Here is a 17,400-nt window from a genome sequence, read left to right on the forward strand (position 1 = left end):
TCGATGATTATAAATTAATTCATTAGCAGTTGATTTCTACTCATTTATTTATTTATTATTATCATTGTTAATTCATTTTTTTTTTTGAAGGAAAAAAAAAGGATTTTAGTTATATAGATTCTTTTATTGTACCTTTCAAAGAAATAAAATATTTTTAAATTTTGAAATTAATGCTTTGTAAGATTATATATGTAGTTTGTTATTTCTTTTTATAAATAGTAGCTGAAGAATTTATTGGAGTACATTTACATTTCCTGATCCAGGAGAATACTGAGCTTTGCTACCCTGCTAATACCCTAAATCTAATTCAGTTTTCTGTAGTTAGGTTTTGAGTTACACTAGTCAGCAGTTTTTTCCCTCCTGACTTTTTCCTTTTCCTTCTCTAATCTTTCATAGTTTACTTCCGTACTCTGTTCATGGAAAAGATAGACCAGAAGTAAACAAATAAGTTGCTAGAATGTTTGCCACTTTCGGGGAATAAAAACAAAAGTAAATGAATATTGTTCTCAGTTGCTATCTGCTTGGCACCAAATTCTTCCTCCCCTTGCCAAATGTGATTGACACTGCCAAGGATTGTATTTCTTTGTTTAATCTAGTCTATACATATTATATGTTTTTTTTTTTTCAAATGCAGTATAATACTATTTGGTTTTTAATTAAGTGTATGTATATATATATATATATATTGTTCTACAGATTGTAGAGAGGACGAAGACTGCTCAAGAAATCAGGGAAGAATACGAGTTGCTTGTAAAAGAAAGAGAAGAAAGAAAATTGCAACAAAGAACAAATCCTAAAGTGAGAATCCAAAACTCTTTTCAACAGTTTTCGAAACCATGCTTTTTCTACAATTTACTGTCGTGTTTCCCTCTGATTCAAAAAGTTGCAAAGTGCTACTGGTGAAAGGGCTTTTTATTGAAACAAAAGGGCACTCTCTCAAAAAAATTTTGTAGTAGAAAAGTTGATTTTATTTTACATTATTGTCAGTTAACAGGAAAAATTCACTAACTGAAATGTGGAAAAAAATTGTAAAAAATAGAAATAATAATTAAATAATAAAAAAAAAACTATGGGCAAATTTTTGTTGAAATATTTTTTTTCTTGATGTTCAAGATTTGCTTTAAGTCTGCAATATTGTAATTTTGGGTTAATCATCCCAACTTTTAGTAACCAAATGTGCTAACACCTCGAAATCGACTTAGAATGCACTTAGTAAGTTTCTCCTCTAAACCTAGTATTTTTTTTTCATGACTAGATGTATACAATCCATAAGTATTTTTCAATGGTCATTATTTTCTTAAACCTTGCAAATAGCAAATTCTCATTTAAAAATAGATCCAATTTAAAAACTAGTTATATTAAAATGTGAAATATTTATGGGGAATATAGAGTAAATACAAAACAAATCTGAAATTTAGTTCTGTTTATTTTTGTTTTGCGCGGGGTTATGTTCCACGGAAATGCCGCATCAATCGAAACTGCTTAAATTGAGACCTAATACTAGTGTTGAAACATGGGTTCGGTTCCATAGATAACAAAATACTTCATTCTAGTAATGACTAATCTTTACTAATAATAAAGCTGAAAGTCTCTCTGTTTGTCCGGATGACTGTGACGCTCATAGCACCTAGACCGTTCGGCCAATTTTCATGAAACTTGGCACAAAGTTAGTTTGTAGCATGGGAGTGTGTGTCTCGAAGCGATTTTTCAAAAATTCGATTTTGTTCTTTTTCTATTCCAATTTTAAGAACATTTTCCTGAGCAAAATTATCATGAGATGGACAAGTAAATTACCAAGTTATCATAACGTGGAACCGTAACATGGGCAAGCCAATTGGCGAGAAATTCACCATACATTTTTTTGTAAATATACAGGCGAACCAAAAGACCTTTTAACTTTCTACTATGGACAAAGCCATGCGGGTACCACTAGTTGTATAATAAGCTTACTGTGTACTTATATCGACTTTTATGCACAACATGCATAAAGAAAACGTAAATTAATTTCGGACTCTCTGTTTATGAAGAGGAGCTGGCTATGATAGTCTTTTGGCAGTCATTAAGAATTTTTCTCTGCAATTCTTTGCAGAGCATGAACGCAGTGGCGTAGCTAGACCCGACTTTCGGGGGGGGGGGGGTTACTTCTTTTATATATATATATATATATATATATATATATATATATATATATAAAATCGCTTGGAATTTTTACCTTTTCTTCTTTTCTTTTTCTTTCACTTCTCTCTTCTTTTTCTCTTTTTTTTTTGAGACTAACTTTTTGGGGGGGGGGGGTTTTGTCCCCAAAACCCCCCCCCTTAGCTACGCCCCTGCATGAACGCATCCATGATCACTTGCGTCATTTCCATAGAATCTTCCTTCACTAACAAATCAAAAAGATCATTTCTATTGTCTAGGAATGGCTCAACATTTTCAATGTGAACGTTTTTGGTTGCGACTCATCGATGTCGGTATCCTCGTTGGTTATGTCCTCCTTTGTCACTCCTAAAAGCTCTTCTTCCGGCGAATTCTGAACTGTGTGAGTTGAATAACTTTACTTCTGGAAAGAGCTCTGGAACCCATCGCATAAATTGTCTCCAGTGGCCCAAGCTCAATTATGAGCACGCCAAAATGTTGTTGATTACGCGTATTCTGCAATCTTTAGGAGTTTGGATTTTGGAAGAGGGGAAAATTTTTATCTGTTTGCATTGCCGCATCCGCGTAAAACCGAAACTCATTCGCGTGAAACAAAATAAAGGTGTGAAATCTTTAACCGCATATAATTGAAACCGCGTAAAATAAACCCGCATAAAACAAGGGTCTACTGTATTGTTAAATTAAAATTTTCTCTTTTCGTCATGTTTCAAAAATAGCTCCCTCTTGATAAATATTTCTGATACTTGTAGAAGTGCAGCTTGAATTCACATATACAGAGTCATTTTGTTAACAATTTTTCTTGACTAGTTTCGTTCTACAAGAAATAGAATAATATTTAGAGAATTACCGAGTCGAATGATATCTATAGTGGTGTCCAACCTTTTTTTTTTTACCTGAAGGCCATAGCTCATATTGAGATGAATCTTGTGGGCAAGAACACAGAAATTTTCAATTACATTTAAAAAAAAAAAATAAATAAATAAACCTATACCTGACTATTTAGCTCCTAATTTCTTCCCAATTATTCTTAACTAGTGGTACCCGCAAGGCTTTGCCCGTAGTAGAAAATTGAAAGGTCTTTTGGTTCGCCTGTATGTTTACAAAAATAATGTATGATGAATGTCTCGCCAATTGGCTTGCCCATGTTACGGTTCCATGTTATGATAATTTCGTAATTCATTCGTCCATGTTGTGATAATTTCCTGGGGAAAATTTTCTTAAAATTGGAATAGAGAAAGAACAAAATCGAATTTTCGAAAAATCACTTTGACGTGCACACCCCTATGCTACAAACCAACCTTGAGCCGAATTTCATGAAAATCGGCCGAACGGTCTAGGCGCTGTGCATTTCACAGAGATCCTGACACAGAGACATCAAGACAGAGAGACTTTCAGCTTTATTATTAGTAAAGATACCAAATGCAGATGCTCAGTAGTATTTCCAGAGCATAGTTTTTGATTCGTAATATTGAGCATAACAATAGACCATATCGTAGCCTCAGAGCAACAGTATTATATATTACTGTTATTCCTGGGATTAGATGTCTTACTGTTGCTCTGATACGTATCTGCTTCATGGACACCATATGGTCCATGGTCTATGGGTTGAATGCTACGGGCTACAAAGCTCCTTTCTATGAAACTATACATATATTTTTTAACCAAATACAGCTGAATCTATTTTTTAATGATGAGAAGTCTTAGTTATGTTTAATTTAAAATGAGAAAGGAACTGATTATTTATTAAACTGTATTTGTTTCAAATATTTATTTCAGTAAAATTTTTTAATGAAACATTAGTATAAATATTAGTTTATACTTTATTTATTCATTTGTTACTGTTTTAGGGTGTCATAAGTGTTGGTGTAAATGCAACAGATCTTTTCGAAACTTATGACTTTGAAGGGTAAATAATTCTGTTATTTATTTTATTTTAATTTATTAAACTTTTATAAAGCAGATACATTCAATAGTTATAACTGCTTCATTAATTCATTGTTATGATTTTTTAAAATTGAAAATATAAATAAATGAATAAAAATAGGCTGATACATAAGTTAGTAACTTTTAATAGTTTTATATTTTGCAATAAAAGTTTCTAAAATGATTCAAGTTATATGTATGTGATTCCTGAGATATTCATTTTAGATGCAAACAACATCCAAAATTAAATCTCTAGTTCTTTTTCCTTTTTTTCTGAAGAAATATAAATATTTTCAATATTTACCTTGATGAAATACAAATAATATTAATTAAAAAATAAAATTCATAATTTCATATAGATTTAAAAACAACTTAATTTTAACATTAAGCTTTAATGCTGGTTTTCTGATAAAAAACCATTTGTGTGTTAGTGTATAAGTTATTTTTCTTTAAGCTCACATGAGACATATTTTCCTTGATATGGTTGTTGGTAGCTAACACGAGAAAGGTTGCCCTTTTTTTTAATTCAAAAGAACATATATTTAAAAAGTTTTAAGTAAACAATTTTCTATCTTTTTTAAGTAACATATACAGTCAAATGAAGTCCATTGTCACAAAACTCTCATTTTAGCAAAGACCTTGGTAATTCCCAATTCAAATTACATAAAAACTATGTCAGCATTCTTGATATCAGTACAGTAGACCCTCATTTTATGCGTGGGTTACATTCCACAGAAATGCCACGTAAATTGAGACCTGATACTAGTGTTAAAATAGGGGTTTGGTTCCGTAGATAAAAAAAACTGCTTCAATTCTAGTAATGACTAATTGTAAAATAAGTTCAATGTGTACTTATATCGATTTTTATGCACAACATGCATAAAGAAAACCTTAATTAATTTCGTGTCCTGTTTATAAAGAAGAGCTGGCTATGATAGTCTTTTGGCAGTCATTAAGAATTTTTCTTTGTAATTCTTTGCAGAGCATTAACGCATCCATGATCACTTGCGTCATTTCCATGATGGAATCTTCCTTCACTCACAAATCAGAAAGATCATTTCTATTGTCTAGGAATGGCTCAAAATTTTCAATCTGAACGTTTTTGGTTGCGACTCATCGATGTCGGTATCCTCGTTGGTTATGTCCTCCTTGGTCACTCCTAAAAGCTCTTCTTCCAGTGAGTTCTGAACTGTGTGAGTTTAATAACTTTATTTTTAGAAACAGCTCTGGAACCCATCGCATAAAATGTCTCCAGTGACCCAAGCTCGATGATTAGCACGCCAAAATGCAGTTCATTACGCGTAATCTGCAATCTTTAGCAGTTTGGATTTTGAAGGAAGGGAAAATGTTATCCGTTTGCATTGCCGCATCCGCGTAAAACCGAAACTCATCCGCGTAAAATAAAATAAAGGTGTCAAATCTTAAACCGTGTATTATCAAAACCGTGTAAAATAAACCCATGTAAAACGAGGGTCTACTGTATTACAAAATTTTATTACAGTGAAATGATATAGCTGGTCGCTTGGGCTTTGTTAAGACAGGGTTCCATTGTAGTCAACTATTTGTTTGAAAACAAAATCATATCGACAAATAATGCTCAATAGGTGATAAAATACAAATAAACTACACTATTATTTTCAATAAAAAATGAGTTTAATCTTATAAAATCACACCAGCAAATTTAAACTTAACATACATTAAAATAATAATTAATAAATATTGCTTGATTTTTATTAGCTATGTGTCTGAAATTTACATGAGATTGAAAGGGAAATTCAAAAAAACCTGTAAGTAATTTGGTGAAAGATCACTGTCGGTTATGGTCTCAAGTACAGAATTTTTCATCTTTTAGTAAGTTAAACGAAAACATAAGTAAATTATTTAAAACAAATATTAGGCGTAAAAAATTGCCCTGATATTTATCTGGTGAAAATCTAAATCAATTAAAATGAACTAAATCAAAGCAAAAATAACTTAAGTTAACAAAGGTTTTAAAAATAAGATATTAATAGATCACCATATTAGCTTTAGCTAAATTGATAAACATCATTACTATTTCATCAAAAACAATTTCAAGTACCATATTACTCGGAATCAGCTGGTTTACCGCAAAATTTGGGGTCCTCCAGATGTAAGGAAAATGATTAAATTTTTGATAATAACAATGCTTAACTTAAATCAGCTGATGTGTGCATCACATGACTTCCTTTTACTCCAATTTAATGTCATTGTCCCATTATTGGCAGTTTTAATGTGATTCAATAGTTTACTCTCTAAATATCCCCAACAGTGGCCAACTTGAAACCAGATTAAATAAATAAATTAATTAATTAATTTAAAAAAAATTTTTTTGGCAAATTTGTCGCCAAGTTGGCGACAAAACTTGGCAACCAAAAGACTGGCGATATATCGCCAAGTGTCCACCAAATTATAACACCACTTGCGTTTACATCGAAATTAAGTGATTTCTCCCCAAAAAGAGGCAAAAGACCCCCTTTGGAGCATCCAAATGCAACCCAAAAGAGAGATGCACAACTAGACTCCACTAGGAGTCTACGTACCAAATTTCAACTTTCTAGTTCTTGAGTTTTGCGACATACATACATACATAGAGACGTCACGAGAAAACTCGTTGTTTTTTTCTTGGGAATGGTCAAAATGTTTTTTTCACATGTCTATTCGTTCTTGGGCACTTATCCACGTGTCCATCCAGTCGAAAAAAAAGCTCAAAATTCATTCGGGGGTGAGCAAAATGGTTAAGGTTGATTTTTGAGTGAAAATTTTTTCGCGAATACAATGCTTCTTTTTTTTTTGTAAAAGGAAGTAAACCAGCTGATGTGTGCATCATATGACTTCCTTTTACTCCAATTTTAATCTCATTTTTCCATTATTGGCAATTTTAATGTGATTCAATAGTTAACTCTTTAAATATCACCACCAGTGGCCAAATTGAAACCAGATTTAAAAAAAAAAAAATCGCCAAATTGTCGCCAAGTTGGCGACAAAACTTGGTGGCCAAAAGACTGGCGCTATATTGCCAAGTATCTGCCAAATTATAACACCACTTGAGTATACATCCAAATTAACAATGATTTCCCCTCCAAAAGGGGCAAAAGATCCCTTTAGAATCATCCAAAGCAACCAAAAGGGAGGTGCACAACTAGACCCCACTAGGAGTCTATGTATCAAATTTCAACTTTCTAGGACATACTGTTCTTGAGTTATGCGACATGCATACGTACATACATACGTACATACGAACGTCACGAGAAAAGTCGTTGTAATTAACTCGGGGGAATGTCAAAATTTATATTTCTGCTGTTTATATGTTCTTAGGCACTTTTCCGCGTGTGGTTGGGTTGAAAAAAAAACTCAACATTCATTCGGGGGTGAGCAAAATGGAAATTAAGGCCGAATTCTGAGTGAAATTTTTTTCGCGAATACAATACTTCCTTTTTTGTAAAAGGAAGTAAAAATAATGGGAGTTCTATATATTATCTTGTTATTAACACATAATTTAATTTCTTTAAAATATTAATTAAGGATGTATTTTCATTATTCTGATAAGAAAAATCCAATTAATCTCGAGAAATTTTATAAAAAAATAACTTAAAATGAATCAAACAGCTGTAGTCCCAAACTTCTAAGGTTTTAGAATTTCTTAAGAATTTAATATAAGTGTTCAATAAAAAAAAAAAGGTTTCTCTGTAAAAGGATTTCAAGTAACTTATTTAAAAGAAAAATTGTAAATGAATCCCAATTACTATGATTGCTTCAGAGTCATTCATATTACTGGAATATAAATAGATATATAATGATTGACCTTCATTGATAACAAACATATAATAACTTTATCTCGCTTTTTGTTTAAATATTTGTGTTCTTGATTAAATGCAATTTTTTATAGTCTTTTTATTTTTTGTTGTTGTTGCAAAATAAACCTCAAATTATCCATCATGTAGACCTCAAGATTCGGCAAATTTTCAAGTGGCCAATGGCCACTAGACTCAAAAAACTTGGTGGCCACCAGTTTTACCGTGTTTTGAAAACAGCACTCTAGTACAAGAATGGGGGGGGGGGGGGATTTCAATTTGTATTTTTTGAAACAAATATTATGAAAGTGATGCTAAATGAATGCTAACAAGAAATATAAATTACATTAATCATGGAAATATAAGAGGCATTGGGTGAAGGTTGGGAGCTCCTGATTCATTCCACCCATTTTAAAGTTTCATAAGAAAAAAAAGTCATTAAACCAAAAATAAAGTAGTGTACACAGTACCATAGTTCCACAGGGGAAAAAAAAGTATTTCCCATAAAAACAACAAATTCCTTTAAAATCTTTTTGTAAATCATTGCAAACACCATGGTAGTAAAAATCAACATGCACTTTTCAGGTAACTAGTTTAATGAAAAGAATTAATTGTAAGAAATTTAGCACGAAGGGAATAGAAAAAATATTAGATAAGCATATGATTTGAATTTTTTCAATAATTAAGATTGTTTTTCTTTTTGGGCATAAAAATAATTAACTACAAACCTCCTCCAATAATATGCAATTTAGCATTTACCAAGAATATATTTCCAAAAAAAAAAAAAACATTTTTTTTGCATTATTTGAACTAATGGTATGACCAAACAAGGCGACTACGTTCCATACGCAGCATCTCCACATTAGGATGACTATGAAGGGAAAACGATCAAAGGACTGGCTATTTGGCTTATATTTTAATCTGATGCGAATGAAGATTAAAAAATTACAGTTATTCGAATAAGTAGAAACTAGCCTCCGTTGTATAAACGATTTTCAATGGAACGTATTCCTAATCGATTGTGAGTATTACCGTCCACATCACAGCAGAAATATAAGATATAGTTTATAGTAATATAGTTTTTTTTTCTTTCTATTTTTAATGATGTATAGGATTTTTAATGAAATACAGGATTTATGGGACAACATGGAATATTGTTTATGGCAAAGGAAGGATAAAATGGGGCACACGGGGGGAGGGGGGCGGCTTTCTGCGGTCAAAAACAAGTTACCTTTTCAAGTTTAAAATTAAATAATTTGTCTTCCTATTTTGACGATTTTTTCAGAATAAAGACTGTGTGAGTTAATTGGGAATCAAACAGGATCGGAACGACCTTCGAGGATTTATGTAAAAAAACATACAATATGATGTTTTTTTTTTCATATTTAAAGAGCCAAAATTTGCAACATATTTTTATACTTTCAGAACAAGATTTAAAGCAAAACATAAAACTGTTTTAGAAAAAGATCATTAATTAATCCTTAAAAAACTACAATTAAGACAAATAGTCAGTTTTTAGCTCATAAGTGTCTAAATCAATTAGAATTAAAAAAAAATGCTCCGAGGATAAAATTTCGCATTTTTCCAGAAAATAATTACGAATTACCCGGGAAAAAGGGGCACATTTTGCGTTGTTATCAATAGTTTGCACTGCAATAAACATCCAATGCTATTTTCGGAAACTTAGACTCTTAAAAAGTCTTGTGTACTGCCATCTTGGGAATGACCAAATATGGCGGCTACGACAAAAATTAAGAAATAATTTTTTGAATTTGTAGCAGGAAAACAATTTAAAAATAATAAATCTTCGTGAAACTACAATTCAGTTGAAAAATTTTTAGCACATTTGCGTCCAAGGCAATGAGGATAAGATTAAGTTTTAAGAACAAAATTTTTCATTTCTCAAGAAAATTACATATTTAAAATAAATTAAAAATAAAAACAAGTTGCAGCACATTTGCATTGTTTTCATTAGTTTGCAGTGAAAGAAAACATCCAATTCTGCTTTGTTTTTGGAAACTTAGGCATTTAAGCATCGTGTCTACTTCCATCTTATAAATGACCAAAAATGGCGACTACGTTTCATTTGTAGCTGAAAAGACTTTTCGATTAAAAAACGATTTTCCTAATTGACCCTACCATTCGCAGGTTTGTGCTTTAGATGCAGGAAAATTTTCTTCTCCCGTTAAATTTGTGGATAATTCCTGTTCACCCTAGGAATTTTTTTCTTTGGAACTATTGAGGGGCAAAAATGGCGTCCGCGGTCCTTTTTTATTTTATTGCCGGCGTCATTTTGCCTCAAAACTTTTTTTTTTTCAGGAAACATCGATAAAAACGAAGATTAGAACTCAAGGTGCTAAATTTCCTGGGAAAAAATTGGAAAAAAAATTTGAGGGGGGGATTTGAAATTTCCCTCACATATTTAACTATGTCGTTTTCCATGACAATTCCAGGTTTTCCGGAATGTACGAACCCCGTTAAATAACCGTATTTTCCTGTGTATTATCCGCGGGCGGCCTATAATCTGCAGGTTCTAAAATGGGCCTGAAGAAAAAAAAAGTTTCTTATAATCGGAGGCGGTGTATAATACGATGTAAAAAAATAAAGTTGGAATTTAATATACCATATACCATTTGAGCAACTAAACTAAAAACGTAAAAAAGTAACTACTTTGAAGAAATAATCAAAATTAATCTGGAATATAATCTAAAATACAATGATTTTGAAATCATGATTATAGTACGCTAATTACTTGAAAAACAGTCAAGATAAAGGAGCAAACGCTCTAATCTTGTGCAAATGGCTTCCTAATTCACTGTATTTTTGCTTTTTTTACATGGCCTAAATCGCGTAAGAGGAGCATTCAGGCATCGTAAAATAACCAACATACAGGCAGGCAGTGAGAAAGAACATGCAAGCTTTGTAAAATAAACAACATCCAGTCGGAGTACGGTCTCTATCGGTGAATCCTTATAGTACTGACGCATTAAAATTCTTTTCTTGGGATCTAAATTAAAAATAACCCCCCAAAAAAGTTGGCGACTGTAGAAATTTTTTGGGGTCGCCAATGTTGAAAACTGAGTCGCCACGTGGCGAGTGGCGACCGTAAATCTTGACCTTTACCATCATGCCGAAAAATTTGAATTTCCCGGCATGCTGGTTTACCTCACTTGTTTCTGGCATGCCAGCTGATGCAGGATAATGCAGTATGCTTATTCATAACTTTTTTTTTAAGCATAAAGAAAAGCAAAGTGTTCAATATTGAATTTTCTCTTTTTGCTATTTTGTTCCATTTGAAAGGACTACAAATGTTTATACATTTGTACTTAAAATAAGCAATAATATTTTTATTGTAGTGTCTAGTCCGAAGCGACATCTGTGGTTCTTTTTATTTTATTTATAATCCCCCTAACTTTTTAAATTATGGTTATTGATTTTATTGTTATCTCTTTTTACATTTTAAAGTTATTTGTGGATAAAAATATTTGTTGATTGTCTCATAATCTTCGTTACTGACAGATTATGGAGTGAAAGCAATACAGTTTAAGTGTATGGCACACTAATAACAAAATGGAAAATTTTGAAGGTGTTACTACCTTTAATCTGAAAAGTAGTTACACACAATGACAAATCTTTGGTAATGAATTACAGTAGAACCTTCTTTAAGGGACACTTTTTCTGGTCCCAGTCCTTTTAAATTGGAATCTCCATGCGTTTACCTCTGATTAAAGGACACCATCTAAGGGACAGTCACAGAGAAAAAAAATGCAGTGATTAATGTATAAAAGCGGGAAAAATAAATGCACACAAGTTGAATTTGTTGAAATAAATGTTATTTTTTGTCTAAAAATTAAACGGCAAAAATTTGTCTTGACATTAACATACAAAGCAGCAAATATGTATTGTAAAATTATTGCTGAGATTTACATTGATGCTTTTTCCTCTTAGAAATTTATTCATATAGGTTCAACTTCGACGGATAATACATGCCCATGACAAACTTTTTATAGAAAACTTGAATTATGATCACATTTGTTTATATTGCATTGCATAATATTTGACAGAAAGCAAATCCATGAAAAAAACTATGCTTCAAAATTATTTTGATATATTTCTAACTTTAATTCTTCTAAATGTTTGATTAAATTTTAATTTTTAAAATATTTTTTTAACTTTGAATAATTTTAAATTTTATTTTGAATATATAAAACATTTTCAATGTTTAATCTTTAATATTAACTAGCTGCGTGCCCGGCGTTGCACGGGCTACTTAAAAAATGAAGGAGATATCCAATTGATGTTTTTGTATTACTCTGACATCAGTTTCCAAAGTACTAAGGAGTAAATAAATACGCGTAATGCAATGTTTGCAAAACACCAGTAGAGCATATTTTTGGCAAAAATCTCTTTAAAGTTAATCATAGTTATCAATGATAAAAATAATGAGTATTTTCAATTAGCACAAAAGATGAAAATATATGCATTATCAACTACAATCTGTGCTCACGTTAAAATGAATTACATCTGATAGACTATACCTGAAATATTTATGTACATTTACAATCAGCTTTTTACATAAAATGACACACACTTTTTGGTTGATTACGTGAAACTAAAGCACCGAGACTAAATAAATACCAATAAGCATTAATTTAATACCAAGTCATCTGATTCCAATTAAGCTTTAGTTAAAATCCTTAAAAAAAATCCTTTTTGTTCAACTCTGTTTCACTTAAAGAAATCCAAATATTCTTAATTTAACATGTTCTTTTCACGAAACAAACTGTATTTCAAATATATAAACAAGAAGGAAAAAGAGTTTTTACAATTTGAAAACTTACCCATGTTTCGGGAAAAAGATCTACTAAATAAACATAATTAGTCGTACATCCTAAATGTACTAAAATATGAGGCCGGTGAATGATAAACATACACTACAATCAATAAACATAGCTAAAGAAACAACTTTCATATGCTGAAAAAAGTTAAGAACGTGGAATGTTTAAAAAAAAAAAAAAAAAAGCAGACGATAAAATAAAGACTATTTCCGAATAGAGCAACCAATTTTAAACTAATTTAAAATGAAATTCTAGATGGAAACGTTGTTTTAAGATTTGGACAGCAGCCAAAAAATCTCTTTTAAAACAATTAAAAGAATTTTACTTGTTCAGCCATATGCAAAATGGCAACAGGAAAGAAATAAAAATTCCTGAATAACGTTATGTTAATTAACGTTTTTATTAATATATCCGTTAATTAAAGTCGCACAATTACGAAATTGGTCCTATTGTTTTCTTTTGAAAATTTCGAATTGATCGGTATCTCGTTTGACTCCCGATTCGCAGCGGTTCTCGAGAACATAGATCTTCAGACAGACAGACAGACAGATGCGAACAGATTTTAATATTATAGTGGATAGTTTTTGGTTATGTTATAATATTATACTAAGTATGCAGTATGCATCAATTTATTCAAACAAGGGACACCTCTATTTAAGGGACCAAAAGTCCAGTCCCCTTAGTGTCCCTTATTGAAAGAGGTTCCATTGTACAACAAAATTTGATCCAAATTCACATCAAATTAAAAAACTGGTGCTATGTATTTTTTTGTTCAGATTACCAGCATTAGAAATATCTTCCATGACGATATCACAATCGGTGGAGGCACCTCTTAGTGTTTCAGATACCATGGTTCTGAATGGAAGTCTTACAACACAAAATGGGACTGGTGCTGGAAATGTAGCATGCACCATGAAAAAGGTTATTTCATCAAATTCGTGGATTGAAGTAAGTGTGTCTGCTTTTAAATTACAGTTATATTAGTATATCAAATACAAATACAAATGTGACAACCAGCAACAGGCTCTGGGCCCAGCTAGACTGGTCCTAGTCAATTTACAATCCCCAGTGAAGATCAATGGCCCTCTTAAAACTGTCTACTCCCTTGCTCATTACCACCTCTTCCGGTAAGCTGTTCCAAGGTTCCACTACCCTGCTAAAATAATAATTTTTACTAATATCCATGTTAGCCTGAGATTTAAATAGCTTAAAACAATGACCCCTTGTCCTGTTTTCGGTGCTAAACTTCAGCCCCGTAACATCTTTCCTTTTAATAAATTTAAACAGCTGAATCATGTCCCCTCGGTCTCTTCTTTGCTCAAGACTGTACATTTTTAGCCTTCTAAGCCTGGAATCATAGTCTAAGTGAGAAAGTCCATTTATTAGCCTTGTAGCCCGCCTTTGAACCCTTTCCAATACATCCATATCTTTCTTAAGATAAGGAGACCAAAACTGAACAGCATACTCCAAATGAGGTCTTACCAAACTTCTATATAAGGGCAGAAGAACTTCTTTAGATTTGTTTGAAACAGATCTATTGATAAACCCAAGCATCTTATTGGCCTTGTTACTAGCAATGCTGCACTGTTGGCTGAACTTTAAATCCTGACTTATTAAGACCCCCAGATCAGTAACTTTGTCTGCCTGACTAATGACTGAACCTTGCAAATAATAACTTGTACACTTATTTCCATGTCCTAAATGTAGCAAATAAAAGTATCCTTATGTATTACAGTCATATGAGGCAGAGTGAGAAGCAAAGGGATGTAAGTGACAAAGCTAAAGATTTGGAGATAACCAGTACAGATGGTACGTGAATCTTTCCTCTGTCTTGGGGCAGGAGATAGTATTGGTAGCTCTGGTAGGTGCTGTTGTACAGTATGATTTAGAAAAAAATTTCAATGGAAGCCTACCTAGGAATACATGAAATACACCGCCAACTCAGTAAATTCCAGCCGAGGACTGCAGTTTCGTGCTTATTAGCACTCATCAGCCTGTCATAGGAGTGACTGAGCTGGAGGTGGAAAACCTCTAAAGGAAGCCAAGAGTGGTACTGGTAGCTAATACGATGTCTTGTTGTTTGGCACTCTTGGCTTCCTTAAGAGATTTTCCACCTCCAGCTCAGTCACTTCTATGCCGGGTTGATCAGTGCTAATAAGCACGAAACTGCAGTCCTTGGCTGGAATTTACTGAGCTGGTGGTGTATTTCATGTATTTCTGCCTTAGCCCTGGCTATAGGGCGGTAACTTACTGAATATACCTACCTAGGAAGTTATCTTTAAAAGCATTTTACTCAAAATGTCCACTTACATCCCTTTGCTTCTCACTGCCTCATATGTGCATTTGTGTAGTATGCATCAGCACAGAAAACAAAAAGTACAAGTACAGTGGAACACCATTATAACGCACATCTTGGGACCAAAGGTTGTGTGTTAATTTTATTTTTGCATTTAGATCATTTCAAATTTAGAAAATAGCATTTAAAGTATATCAAGATATTTTCACATCAAAATAAGTTTATACTGACAATATTAAAGCCCAAATTGTACAGTTTAATTATCACTCACAATTAAATATGTTTCACAATAAAAAGAATGTTGATGCAATAAGTTATTCTCATTTAAAAGAAGTAAATTAAGATAGAAGATGAAAAATTGCTTTAAAACTACATTTGCAAGAAATTTTTTATACTTTTATGGTTGAATAGAGGATTTTTTTAGCTTCAAAACTTTTTATTTCTGAAAAGTTGTGCGTTTTATAGGTTTGTGTTATAAAAATATTCTACTGTGTGCATAAAGTGGTCTGTAAGTGGGCGTGTCCCAGTTTTATTTTCAACATTATGTCCGGAGAAGTTTCGCCGTTTTTGTATCTACCTGAACATGGTGCAGAATTGAGCTGTGCTATGGCACAGATGCTTTTCTGCCGCTGTTTACGATTCTTAAGACTTTAATGTAAAACATTAAAGTCTTAAGTTCGACCAAAACCAACATAATGATGAAAATAAAGCTGGGGTATACCCGGTTTCAGACCTCTGTATGTTTAAGAGTTTTATTTCTAGTTCTATAGGTTTAAAACTTTTTTTTTGTCACTGCTATCATATATCATGTTAGAATATTTCAATCCATTTTTTGGTAATGGAAATAATATTTATGACTTGTTAAAAAATTCACATTTTTTTTTACCATGTCATAATTTTTTTTTTAAACCCATGAAGTATTATAGTACAAACCGCATATTGATAAAACCATTTGTTGCTTTTGGATGAATTTTTAAAATGAATCAAGGACTTTTGGACACCCTGTATTTTAGTCATTCATTTTAATTTATAATCTTACTTTATGCTCAATTTTGCATTTTTAATTATTGCATTTTTTGTGACCATATTAGAAATGCATCATTGGTGACGAAATGTCGATGTTCATACTGCCGTGCTAAGCGCAAAAGTCGTTTCTACGTTTTTTGTCAAAATTGAGTTATTGTCACTAGGTAGTTCTTTGTCACATGTTTTGCCTAAATACAATGTTTTATCGTCATTTGTCGATGGGAAATATATTTTTTTTTAAATCTGGAAAAGTTTCATCTGAATCAAATACATGGAGGTACTCAACTTTAAACGGGGATTTCTCATTTTCAACGCAGCTGCAGATCCCGCTTTTGCGCTTATCACGGCAGCATAATTAATACATCCAAAGACCCAACAATGTCAGTCTTTAGAAACATTGATGCTCTGACACTCTCTGAATATCTGTATAGTTATATACAGGTACTTAAGTACAGTGATTTTTTTTCTTATGGCTTTGTTGGAGAACTAAAAATCTATGCCTTACAGTGGTTTAAAACTTTTCTCAAAAATATTATTAAAAACACTTGAATACTGCAAGGGGGATTTTTTCTAATTTAACTGTGAAGCAAATAACAAAGCACATGAAACAAAATCTTGCATACAAGAGTAAATATTGATGCTACATACATGTGGGACAAAAATTGCTGGTTAGCATTTGAAATTTTAAGGTTGATGTTCGTTTTAATATGACAAACAGATAATAAAATTATTTAGTGCATTTTAGAGAGTGGTAGATTGGCATTTTCTCTGCCATAAAGAATAATCTTTTGTTAACCTCCTGGGAGGAACCCCAGTCATGAGCGATGGGTGTTGTATGAACTTTTAGCCAATGCTTTTACAATAAATTTCAAATACTTTCTGAGTCAGTTAAAAAAAAAAAAAAAAAAAAGCAAAAGGAAAGAAAAAAACTTTTTAAAACCTTTTATTCGGGTCATTTAATAAATAACGAGTCAGAGGCTATGAAACAGTTTTTGTTCGACATTCTTCAAAAATACTGACCAAAATTGCTTAAACTCTTATCCCACTGGGAAATTAGTCGCATGATTCCGTGCTCATAAAAGTCCCTAGGCTGCTGCTGTAACCAATTGCACACGCACTCCTTTACTTTATCGTCCAAATGAAATCGTTGTCCCCAAAATGCCTTCTTGAGTTCCCCAAAGATGTGGGATCCCATGGGGATAGATCTGGACTAGAATCTGGACTTCCCGCTTAAATTTCCGCAAAAGTTCCTTTTTTGCATTGGGCTGAGTGTAGTCCCAGTAAACTTTCATGTGCTGTCATCCTGTTGCACGACAACACTAGACCACAGACAGCCAATGCAACAGAGGAA

The 17,400-nt window shown here is 32.3% G+C and overlaps 1 protein-coding gene across 1 annotated transcript in view; it reads left to right on the forward strand.

Moving 5' to 3' along the window:
- LOC129223833 (dnaJ homolog subfamily C member 11-like) overlaps positions 1-17,400 on the forward strand; it is a 53,096-nt gene that overhangs the window by 8,187 nt on the left and 27,509 nt on the right. The window contains exons 4-6 of the mRNA XM_054858193.1: positions 697-798; positions 4,002-4,060; positions 13,504-13,675. Of these exons, the coding sequence (XP_054714168.1) occupies positions 697-798; positions 4,002-4,060; positions 13,504-13,675 (333 nt within the window). The remainder of the gene's footprint in view (positions 1-696; positions 799-4,001; positions 4,061-13,503; positions 13,676-17,400) is intronic.

The sequence above is a fragment of the Uloborus diversus genome, chromosome 6 (assembly GCF_026930045.1).
Source record: "Uloborus diversus isolate 005 chromosome 6, Udiv.v.3.1, whole genome shotgun sequence".
Taxonomy (NCBI): Eukaryota; Metazoa; Arthropoda; class Arachnida; order Araneae; family Uloboridae; genus Uloborus; species Uloborus diversus.